At 40.4% G+C, this 12,656-nt stretch overlaps 2 protein-coding genes across 6 annotated transcripts in view; one reads left to right on the top strand and one right to left on the bottom strand.

Moving 5' to 3' along the window:
• Positions 1–12,656, top strand: part of CDH23 (cadherin related 23) — an 818,455-nt gene that overhangs the window by 689,565 nt on the left and 116,234 nt on the right. The window lies entirely within an intron of this gene.
• Positions 1–12,656, bottom strand: part of VSIR (V-set immunoregulatory receptor) — a 47,600-nt gene that overhangs the window by 5,248 nt on the left and 29,696 nt on the right. For all 3 annotated transcript variants that reach the window (XR_012851059.1, XM_075841679.1, XM_075841680.1), the window contains exons 2-6: positions 11,192–11,560; positions 8,564–8,617; positions 6,412–6,519; positions 5,372–5,399; positions 4,465–4,652 (exon numbers count right to left, since the gene is read on the bottom strand). Coding sequence is in view for 2 of the 3 variants with exons in the window: in XM_075841679.1 (XP_075697794.1) it covers positions 4,465–4,652; positions 5,372–5,399; positions 6,412–6,519; positions 8,564–8,617; positions 11,192–11,560 (747 nt within the window). In the remaining variant the exon portion in view is untranslated. The remainder of the gene's footprint in view (positions 1–4,464; positions 4,653–5,371; positions 5,400–6,411; positions 6,520–8,563; positions 8,618–11,191; positions 11,561–12,656) is intronic.

The raw sequence follows: 12,656 nt of genomic DNA, 5'->3' as shown, positions 1-12,656 counted from the left end.
CGCTATTAGCTAAAACTGCAAAGCAGTGTATTTCTTTTTTTTATAAATGCTCTGCAGCTTTAAGGGGTTCTTTAGGATTGGCCATCAATATTATATCATTGGGGGTCTGATCCTTAAACTCCCCTCTGAACAGCTGTATAAGGCCTCATGCACACGACCGTAAAAACTCCCGTTATTACGGGTCGTAATTACGACCCGTAATAACGGGCTCATAGACTTCTATTGGCGACGGGTGCCTTCCCGTTTTCTCACGGGAAGGTGCCCGTGCCGTTGAAAAAGATAGAACATGTCCTATTTCAGGCCGTAATAACGGCACGGACAGTCCATAGAAGTCTATGGAGCTCTCGTAATGACGGGTGGCTACATGTGTGCACCCGTCATTACGGCAGCGTTGCTAAGCGACGTCAGTAAATAGTCACTGTCCAGGGAGCTGAAAGAGTTAACTGATCGGCAGTAACTCTTTCAGCACCCTGGACAGTGACTACCGATCAGTATAAACCTGTAAAAAATAAAAATAAAAGACTTTCATACTTACCGACAACTTCCTGCTTCCTCCAGTCCGGTCTCCCGCCCGTTGCCTTGGTGACGCGTCCCTCTCGACATCCTGGATGACCTTTCAGGCCATGTGACCGCTGCAGCCAATCACAGGTCAATCACAGGCTGCAGCGGTCACATGGACTGCCGCGTCATCCAGGGATGTCGGGCTGGATGTGAAGAGAGGGACGCGTCACCAAGACAACGGCCGGGTAAGTATGAATTTCTTTAACTTTTATTACAGAAAAGGCTGTCCCTTCTCTCTATCCTGCACTGATAGAGAGAAGGGGCTGCCGATTAGTGCAGCGCTATTTTGCCGCCAAAAACGTGCCCGTAAATACGGGTGGAATACGGGTGACACCGGACCCATATTTACGGGCACGGGTTCGTAAATACTGGTGCAAAACGGGTGGAATACGTGTGACACCGGACCCGTATTTACGCCAGTATTTACGGGTGGGAAAAAATACGGTCGTGTGCATGAGGCCTAAAGTGTCCGCGTCCCCTTCATTGTTTACGAGCCACAGCTCCATACTTTTAGTAACTGTTGTGCCTAGTAGTAAAATTTACTAAAGCTTCGTCCCTTTTAAGTGATTGTGTGTAATACGAGACACAGCCGCTACTAAAAGTACGAAGCTGTGCTGTACGGAGAAGTAAACTATAATGTGGATCCTTCAAACAGCTCATGTGCGGGGTGCCAAGTGTCGGACCCCCACCAATTCAATATAGGGTAGGCCATAAATTTTAAGGAGCCAGAAAACTCCTTTAAGCCAATAGCTGCAGAGCACTGACTGATGTTAGGAAGGGGGAGGGGGGCTGGTTATGACAGCTGATGCTATCAGCCCCGAGATAGGCTGATCAGCATAGGCTGTTATATTTGTGCCACACAGGCACTTCACAATACAAAGACCACCTACAAAACAAGTTTTTAAGGGACAGCGTGACAATAAATAAAGTCCTTGGTCTGTTACGTTTTAACAACTATACGTTTTTTGTCACTTTAAAATCACAGCTAGGTTTGACCTTTAAGACAGAAACAAGCCCTCCCTCAGATATTTTAGCATGTAACTATATATATATTTCCTTATGATCAGCTGTAATTATTTTTACGTTTTTTTAATTTGCATTTTGTAGCACATATAAATCTTCATACTCTTTATTTTACGAGGGATATTGTAAAATGTGTGATATTTTTAACAACTTTTTTTTTTTTTTTACCACAGTGTTATGTCTGCCATTTGTGCTGTATAAGACCTGACTCAGATTCCCACCATTAGAGTAAAGAAGCTGGACGGTCACTAAGCCTTATTGCAGAGAGCAGCTCTGTTTTATAGCATACTAGCAGAGTACCCGGCTTCACACCAGTCTATTTGTTTGTTGTTTTTGCGTGTGGTTAAGAACTTTGTTTCCTACTGATAGGAAGCCAACATAGCCAATAAGGTAAACCTTTTACTACAAAATATACACAATGGCGAATATGGGACGACGAATCGGTTGACAATTTCAACATCGGCCATGTGCACAACCTGTCGACCATTTTCGACGGTGTGCACTTTGACCCTTGAGACTGCAGTCGTGCCTCAGTCTGCTGGGGAGTTTCAGCAGCTCGCTGTTGGCTGTGATGTATCTTGTCAGCCTGGAGATGGGCTTGGGTCTGTTGAGTGGTTTCAGCAGCTCGGGCAGCAGCCATGCACTTTGATGCAGGAGTCTTTCATCCAAGTGCCGGGTTCCTTTTTGGAGGCATGAATGGTATGAAATTGGTTCAATTTATGAGAATGCTGAAATCCAGTATAGGTACAGTGTAGTATAGGTACACTCCGTTCACAACGAGTAAAGAAAGATGGCGGAATTGTCATGGAATCCCGATGTAAAACAAAAATGACTGGGTTGTTATGGGAACCTGGTGTAAAACTGTGTGTATGTCAGTGAGGCTAAGAATGAAGAACCCGTGAGCTTCTATGGGCTAATACAGGTCATCTGATGTGATATGGAGGAGGACTCTTGATGTGGAAGCCAGTGGTGCCATATTTGCTTTTGTCTCTATAACGTTCCCAGATATCAACTGACGGGCTGGTTCCCGTTAGTTACTTCCAATTTCAATTATAGTATAATATAGAGGAAGTATTAATTATAAAACTTAGCTTTCTGTAGTGAAAAAATTACTGACATACAAACATGTAAGTATCGAAGAGGCAGTGGTATATATCACTAGGCTTTGTGGACAGCATTCCTGTCTAGCATGCTTAGTCTTGTAGTACTACTGTTCATTATATCTGTCCTATCTATTATCAGGTCTGCATTCAGATCTGATAGACTATCTCAAAGCCGGATAACCTAATCTACCTAAATTTAATTTTGAATGCAGTGAGCAACTCCACCTCCTACGCGTTTCACCCTATTCTGGGTTCGTCAGGGAGACATCAGGAGAATATGTAATCTGACTCATTGGTGTTTGGCAGTGGCAGAGAGCGCTTCATTTCCGCGTCTTTTTGTGTATCAGTAAGACACTCCCCTTCCGGAGGTTCTGCCTTCCGATGGCCAATCACTAACAGGTTTACTTACTTCCTCACCCTTCATGATTCCCAGCCTCTACTTGAACCGATTATATTTCCGTCATCCTGGGATGTTTATGCGTATTCCCTATTGGTCTAAAGCTCTGTCAATCACTATGCCGATTCTGAGTATTCGTTCCCATGTAGTGTATTATCACATTAAGTTGAATCATCAGATCTGAGACAGATATCTAGGAACTATATTAATATCTCATATGTCCATGTATATTACCTCCTCAATTAGCAAATATATTTGACAACTGATGATTTTCATTAGCAGCATTAGTGATGATGTCTGGCTGCCATCTTGGCTCAATACTTTCTGGTGGCGATTAGAATAAGTTCAAGAAGGCTGATTGTAGATGAAAATATGATATTGTCCTATAGATTCTCCTCAAATAGACATTGGTCATAAGTTGGTCACAGCCCTATGTATGTTATCTCCTCAATGGAACAGTTATAATAGACACCTAAAGTAAAGATTTTTGATGGTAGCATTCATGGTGATATCTAGCTGAATACATTCCGATATAGATTAGATAAGATGAAATCAAGAAGCCTTGTTATAGACGAGGATATAATATCATCCTATAGAAATATTGATCATATGTATACAGAAGATCTGAGAGACTTGACAGAGCTTTAAACCAATAGAGAAGACACATAAACATCCCAGGATGACGGAAATATAATCGGTCCAATGAGAGGCTGGGAATCATGAAGGGTGAGGAAGTAAGTAAACCTGTTAGTGATTGGCCATCGGACGGCCGAACCTCCGGAAGGGGAGTGTCTTACTGATACACAAAAAGACGCGGAAATGAAGCACTCTCTGCCACTGCCAATCACCAATGAGTCAGATTACATATACTCCGGATGTCTCCCTGATGAACCCAGAATAGGGTGAAACGCGTAGGAGGTGGAGATGCTCACTGCATTCAAAATTTAATTTAGGTAGATTAGGTTATCTGGCTTTGAGATAGTCTACTGTATGTCAGTAATTTTTTCACTACAGAACATGTGATATGCAAGCCTAATAAAAGCTAAGTTTTATAATTAATACTTCCTCTATATTATATCATATTTGCTTTTGTATTGCAATTTTTTGTGAATATGTCGAGGACGGTAGGCACTAAAGAGATGAAACCCAGTGTAAAACCTTCGAAAGTGCCTTATCTACTTATGTGCACGATTGGTCCAGTCGTTTGGCCGTGCATAAAGAACAGACAACAAATTAATTATATATATATATATATATATATATATATATACATATATATATACACATACATAAACATTTGCATTCATGGGTTATAAACTGGTTAGGTTTATGCCTTATGAAAATCCAAAATGCACACTTTTTGGATGTAGATAAACTTACCAAGTGAAGGGAAAAAACAATCATTGGGTCCAGGTGGGGAGAGAGGAGTGTTGGGCTCAGAGAGCAGGTGACGACCTGAATCGGATTGCTGACGACTGGCCATAAAAATGAGTCTGGGCCTCTGCTCAGTATTTATAATAGGAGGGTCATCAAAGACAGGGTTTTCAATACCTTCAAAACCTGCTTCACTGAAAGAATAATAATGTCTGATGAGGTATATGTGGTGAATGGGTTGGGTTACACAATATTTTAACTTGACTACAATAAACAATTCTAGAACTATTACACATATTGCTAAACATTTTGAGATCAAACAACGCATTAAATTCTAATAATTTGACATTTTCTGCAACATCATTTCACTGCAAAATATAATACTCCTAAAGACCATGCTGCAAATAGAGTCACACTATGTACATGTCACATTTATGCTGCAAAAACAGAGTATTTCATGGCAAAACTAGACCGCTATGGGTTATACATTAGTCCAGAGGCCTAACTTGAAGCTCCAGGGATCTGATGTAAAGCCTATACCAGGCCCCCAAAAAATCATGTGTTATTTATAGTTCTGCTATCCTGATATGGGACAGATTCATTGCGTGCAATTCCTGTTCCACCATCCCATGTAACAGATCGGACAGGGGACTTATGAAGTCATCTTATGATGGCATATGGCTCAACATTTAAAGTTGTATCAATTATTTTTTAGATAGTGCCCAACCCCTATAGCAATACCAATGTCATTTATCCATAACCTTGAAGTTCACAGACCAAGCAGTGATATACGGAGCCTAGTCATGCATGAGGTTTAGCTTGATGCTCCAATTTGTATATAAAAATGAATAGAATTATAATTAAAGAAATGACACAGTCATACATAGTACTCCATAATATTATTTACACCTACCTGTCCATCCTTACCAGCTCCTGCGCTCCTAGAAAACAAAAATAAAAGGTGCATCTCATCACATGCTATAACGTCATGATTTTAATGATTTTGCATAACCATAAATACCATCGCTAGACTGTCTATTTATGTCGGGAGAGGGTTATTTAAAAATGGCGCCCACTCAGAAGCCGAGCAGGTGCCATACCACCGTGTGTTTATTATGTTAAACAGCAGGGACTCCGCGACAATGCTTGTGATCAGAGACATCATCGAGAGCTCATATACATGACTATTCATGTATTCAGTATGCATGAACCTGTATGGTGGTGCATGGACTATTACTGACAACTAGGCACTACATGTAGCACCTTCTGACCCTGTATCCCGTAGGAAAGAATAGCCCTGTAATGTGGCATATGCTGGAACATGCCGTTCATGGAATCCGTCTTGTAAAATCAGAGATATACAGAGGTATACTATGGGCACACAATCTTATGGTCCTGTGCATGGGGCCTTTTGCAAACTTGAATAGTTTTTCTATGCAGGTGCAGTGGAATGATAATTGAAACTGCCATTACACCACTTTACAATTGTAACTGTTTTGTTTTGTTTGTCATGTATGTGCCAGAGGAATCTCTGAAGTAGCCAGCCAATTAAAGAGGACTAAGCGGAGAGCTTCTGCAGCAGAGAGTAACATCAGGTCTACTTAATGTATCCCTTTAAAAAGATTTGAAGTGCATAGTTGAGAAACTATTGTTATGTCTACAGAATCATGAGATACAGCGTTCAAGGTTCTGTTAGTCCCGTCATAAGAAGGACCGAACAAGTTTTCCTCATTTAAAGCCAGATCCTGTCAACATTAGCCAACCCTAAAAAGTTGTGCAGGTGAGCCTAGGGATATGTAAAGTAAACACTTGTTTTTTGTTTTTTTTTTAATTATTTCTCAAAAATTAAGTGTGCATTTCACTTTGTTCTGTGCAAAAGGAAAAAAAACACATATTTGTCTGTAAAGTTGAGTTTTTAACCCAACACAATATATCCAGGTTAAGAATACTTACTTCTGTTAGTAACCGCTTTTCTTTGTTTATAAACCAGCACTAGTATGAGAGGCATACATAGGATTCCAACGATGCAGGCCACTATTGCCAAGGCTGCCGGTGTTGTACCTAAAGAGGAAACAAATTATTTTTTTATTTGTTTTAATTAAAGGCATAACCTTCATACATTTCACACAGCAGTAACAAAAAAGATGCTAAACAAATGTGTGCATGAAATTAAAGGGGTATTCCCATCAGACAAAGTAATGGCATATCACTAGAATATGGCATCCCTTTGGCATTGGTGCGGGTCCCACGCTGTTTTTCCCTGTACAGAGGTGCTTCCAGCCACTCGCTGTCCAGGGAACTTCTAGGCAGTTCAATTTAAGTGAATGGGGCCGTACTCAATTTCCCTGCACAGCCGGGGGCCGGGAGCTCTACTGTGCAGGGAAAACTTAAAAGGGGACGCAGTGCTAAAGTAGCCCTCTGGCACCTTCATTCTCAGGATCAGTGGGGGTCCTGGCAGTCAAACCCCCACTGATCACAAAGTGATGGCATATCCTGATGGGAATAACACTATAACTAACTTTGCAGAAGTTGTAATAGACAATTTCCCAAAATGCAAGTTTGCTTCATAATTGTTTTGCAAAAAATGCTATTCTTATTATTCTCAAAGAACAAAGTAAAGTCCATGAACATAATGTGATTCCTTCAAAATGAAATAAAAATAAAAAAAGATACTGCAATAATTTTGCCCCCCACAAAGCTGAAAACCTATATGCATTTTTCCCCTCATAGTAAGAGGATCTATCTACAATCTGTGACAAACTGATCAAGTGCTCATGCTCAAAGCCGTATTATGTCTCTATTTTGTACGGAGCTGTAATAGGGCTGACATAGAGGTGCATGAACCCTCTACTGTATCTCCGTATTCCTCCAATTTCTTATGGAGTTGTACAAAGGTTACAAATTTGTTGGATTCCGTAAGAGTCCAACCGAAATAAAAAAATACAAAAAACATGCCATTCTCCATCTGAGTATTCTTCCCTAGAAGCAATGCTGAATATGGGTATGTCTCCATACACAAGAAGTCTAATGGAGCCTTGTACGGTAGCGCAAAAAGGGTGTACGGTCCATATAGAGCAAATAATGATCACGGATGATAAAAAGGCATCTAGAGAAAAACATTTCTGATTACATTTTTTTATTTAACTTAAAGAATAAAAAATAATGTGATGGCATATTTCTAAAATTTTTGGGGAGTGTTTCTTTTACGAAGTAGAATAGTAGGCTATTCTATTCTGCCCCATAACGAAAATTCTGTTAAAATAAATGGAGCTATTAAAGGGAATCAGTCAGCAGTTTTGAGGCCTCAATATAGATGGGGGGAGGGCATTGTAACCCTACCTTTTTATCCTAGTCATGCAAGTCACAAGTGCCACTCTCTGCTCTGAGTGACAGCTCGAGCGGCAAATCAGACTGCTAGAGCCATCACTCAGAGCAGAGGGACCAAGCTGGCAGTTGGCAGTGAGGAGAGCCAAGGAGCACTTGCACATCAAGTGCCTGCCTCAGTGGCACTTGTGACCGGGACGCCTGGGGAATTAAAAATGTATTTCTTAGTTACGCACCTTGCATGACAGAAACAAACGTTATCGTTACAATGCCCCCCCCCCCTCCCTTATTCTGCACTGTCAACTGTTTTGCTGACAGATTTCCTTTAATCTAAACCGTTATCTATCTTTCAGCTCTAGATAGCTGTAATATGGCCATATTTTACTATTCATATGCCATGTTTTTTTTACTTTAATGTAGACCCTGTGACTATCTTATAGTCGTCTGGAACTGGCCTAACAAATTATAAAACCACCCATAAAAACACATACTAGTTAAAAATGTGAACACAGTCTTACACTTCAAATATTGAAACCTTTTGTCTACTGATGTAAGAACTTATTTCCTAAAGTTGTAGTGGCTAGGAGAATTTTCAATTACCCTAGTATTTAGCTTCGCTAATTTAAAAAATATCTTTTTTTAATGCTTCGTTTTAAGCAACATATCCTTCAGGTCACTTTGACTAACAGGATCTGAATATTGGCAAAGGACCCCCCCACACACACACACACGCACACACGCACAGACACACACACACACACACACACACTCACTCACTCACCATCATTGTCCTGGTCAAGTGAGTGAAATGAACATGTCTGAAGATTCGGGTCATCTAAAATATAAAAAAGAGAGGTGATATATCATGAGGTCTTGTGAGAACCATGTAGGCAACAACTGATAACATAACTGAATGGTTGATTTATATTTTTCAGAATGGATTCCTGTTCCCTGAATGGATATATACAACAAATAATGCCCTAATGTTGGTGTGTAGGACAGACATGAATGTTACATAGTAATGAAAATTTATTTTAAAATAGTTGCCCTGCTATATATAGCAGTTTGTATATTAAAAATATCCAAAAATGAGGCAGCACTCCAAAGTAGGATAAAAAAAAACAGCCTGTGGATCTTTAATTTACCCACGTGCAACGTTTCACCCAGCTCAGCGGGCACCTTTTTCTAGTAGTTTGTCTAAATACAAGATGCGGGCTGCAATCTTCACATGGTTATAAAAGTATTCTGTAGAGATTGGAAAGGCTATTGGGATTATGTTTACTGAATTTTAACTTTGCAATGTGTTGATAAAGTTAAATATCTGTACTTATGAACAGAACATGCCAATAGTATCAATGATACATATCTGTGATACTGAATATACAATATGTTGGGATTTATCTTGACTTATATTGTGCTTTATTTTCTAGTGTCTTTGGACTGTGATCTTATATTTATTAGCTGTATTTGTGAATATATTCTGCTGTAAACACTAGCTATTGCTAGAACAAAAGGGCATCGGCTCTAGGAACAGCAAGGGCCCCTTTGTCTCTTATCAGTTCTGCTCATCTTTTCTGGGCAGTCAAATGGGCCACCATTACAGTCATTGGCCATCCATGCGGCCACCTGCAGAAAGCCAAACATAGCCGATGGAAGATTGTATGTTACATTGTTTTCCTACCCTGCTTCCATTTAGTTCTAGCGACTGCAGGGGGTTACAGTGGTCCACTAAATGGTGCAAAACTATATGCAGTGCCGGTGCTCCCTCATGCAAACCTGTGTTTCAAACCAGAACCGGGTTCAACGCTTAGGGCGCAATTGAGAGCTGTATTATCCTTCTACACCTATGCCGGTTTGGTGTCCATCTTCCACACTACCAGGATATAATGCAGCCATCTTATATGCATAGTTATACTCTACACTAAACTACTATCATTGGCCGTTATATTCTTTGTCTCCTGAGGTGTTGGGACTGGGACTGACTTAAAGAGGCTCTGTCACCAGATTTTGCAACCCCTATCTGCTATTGCAGCAGATCGGCGCTGCAATGTAGATTACAGTAACGTTTTTATTTTTAAAAAACGAGCATTTTTGGCCAAGTTATGACCATTTTCGTATTTATGCAAATGAGGCTTGCAAAAGTACAACTCGGCGTGTTGAAAAGTAAAAGTACAACTGGGCGTGTATTATGTGCGTACATCGGGGCGTGTTTACTTCTTTTACTAGCTGGGCGCTCTGATGAGAAGTATCATCCACTTCTCTTCAGAACGCCCAGCTTCTGGCAGTGCAGATCTGTGACGTCACTCACAGGTCCTGCATTGTGTCGGCACCAGAGGCTACAGATGATTCTGCAGCAGCATCGGCGTTTGCAGGTAAGTCCATGTAGCTACTTACCTGCAAATGCTGATGCTGCTGCAGAATCATCTGTAGCCTCTGGTGCCGACACGATGCAGGACCTGTGAGTGACGTCACAGATCTGCACTGCCAGAAGCTAGGCGTTCTGAAGAGAAGTGGATGATACTTCTCATCAGAAAGCCCAGCTAGTAAAAGTAGTAAACACGCCCCGATGTACGCACATAATACACGCCCAGTTGTACTTTTACTTTTCAACACGCCCAGTTGTACTTTTGCAAGCCTCATTTGCATAAATATGAAAATGGTCATAACTTGGCCAAAAATGCTCGTTTTTTTAAAAATAAAAACGTTACTGTAATCTACATTGCAGCGCCTATCTGCTGCAATAGCAGATAGGGGCTGCAAAATCTGGTGACAGAGCCTCTTTAAAGCAGGGTGAGGTTCCTGAGCAAGGTTTCAGGCAGGATCTTTGTTTTCTATAGTGAATGGATCAACAGGGATAGTGGGACCAGTTTCTGTTTATTTATATGTGATATTTATCTCCTCAGAAAACGGAGTACTTTACATGTTGAGATGCACATACAGATGTAGCCGTCTTTATCTTGACTTTTAATGCATTAAATACACAATGGCTAGATCCTTTATCTTGACTTTCTCAATGACTTTTCAATGGCTTTTGTTGTGTGATCACGCTGCAGCAAGTTATCAGAGTCAAGATAAAGATGGCTACATCTGTATCTCATCTGATTCTGTTGGCACATATACTGGCTTGTGGATTCTCTTTATACATAATCTTTCTCTTTTCAAGTCAGCTTTGCATTAAAACTTTGAGGGTTTTAATGAATATCTATTCCAGATTGGTTTATTGTTTCTTTCTTTTTTCACATTGGATTACTACTGTAGGTGCTTTTAAGTGTCATAGTGACCAATGCAGTGATTGATTTTAGAGGATATATAGATGTACTTTCAAGTCTTCAAAAAAAAAAAAGAGATGTATCTGATTCTTTAGGAATTTTGATAGAATTTGATAATAGATTTTACAAATAAACATTACCTGTTTTCACCTGAAAATCCATATAACTGTGGGACAGATGTCGATAATGTGTCTTATCTGTTTCATAGAGAAAACAGCAGTACCCGCCACTGTCCAGTTCTGAGATGTTCATAAGAGTTTTGTGAAACACCTTGCTACGTATGAGGCCTCCTCTATGTGTCTTGTGCTGGTCATTCTCAGTTCCATTGCCCAAATGTTTTTTCTCACTGCAGTCGGGATTTCTTTCCCTAGTGTGAGTCCAATGTATGGCCAGTTGTTCATGTTGATCCTTTGGTTGACCAGTGATGGTACATGTGAGGTTCACATTCTGTCCTTTCGGACAAATATACTTTATGTATCGAGCAGAAACGGAGAATGCGTCTATCTGATCTGCAGGAAAATGAGAAAACAAACACTATTGTTACGTTTGTAGTAAATAGTAACATAAGCTCACCCGTGAATGTCCTGGACTGCAATATTGTTACATGAAAATAGTGGAACTTTGTGAATCCTGAACATCTGGAAATTGCTTCATTTGAACTACTCCGTGAGAAATAGATTTTGTTGTTTGACAAGAAGTATAAAGTCAGCATGAAGAACGCTTAGAGGGGTTGTGCATGTGCGATCTGTACATACTCCCCCATAACCTTGCTTATTCAGTTCGGCTCAGCATGCATGTTTTTCGTTTTTTTTTAATGGGGAGTGATATAAGTCACACTTCTGGCGGTGGCTTATATCCAACATATCTCATCCTTCTAATTCCCATTGTAAACCACTTGGGAAATGTCAAACTGCCCCCCCCCCCTATATCCTCAGGTTTAGTCAATGTCAGTCTATGTATCCAGCTTAAAGCTGCTGTATGGTAAAAGTACAGAGGAGTTTAGGAACTACGGATGTTTCTATCAGTAGGGATGAGAGCTGTTAACTCCAATCTATTTAACACATCTTCTTTCAAGGTCTTCACAAGGTCTTCAGTTACAGATCTTTACATATGTTGTAAAAGGGGACCTTCCAGTCAATCTTGCGGCGAAGCAATCAGGCAGAAACTTGCAGATTTAAATCTACAGTTGTCCAAAGTTTATTGTACAGTCACAAACAGCAACTTAAACACACTTGCTTTAGCAGGAAATTTAGAAAATAAAATCTCCTTAGTGTCAGGTTAACAGTACAAACACAAGTTCAGTGCTTCTCACCAAACTTTGTAGGTTCAGTCCAAATGTGCTCTCTCTTCGCACCCTGGTAGGTTCAGGCATTGCGCTCCCAGTCTGGTCTTTTCTGCAAAACCACCCACTCCACACTACTCTCTGGCAGTCTTCTTTGTTAGTCTCTCTCGACACACCTGGACTCCAGGTTCAGGTAGATAACACTAGGAATGGAGTAAGGAGTGACCTTCTTACATAAGATCTTGAGTCACCCCTAAAGCCCAGATCCAAACTCCAGTCACTTACATTACTGAGACAATAAGCCTCAATGATATAGATATATA

The sequence above is a fragment of the Rhinoderma darwinii genome, chromosome 11 (assembly GCF_050947455.1).
Source record: "Rhinoderma darwinii isolate aRhiDar2 chromosome 11, aRhiDar2.hap1, whole genome shotgun sequence".
NCBI lineage: Eukaryota > Metazoa > Chordata > Amphibia > Anura > Rhinodermatidae > Rhinoderma > Rhinoderma darwinii.
This window is presented reverse-complemented; position numbering and strand designations above follow the sequence as displayed.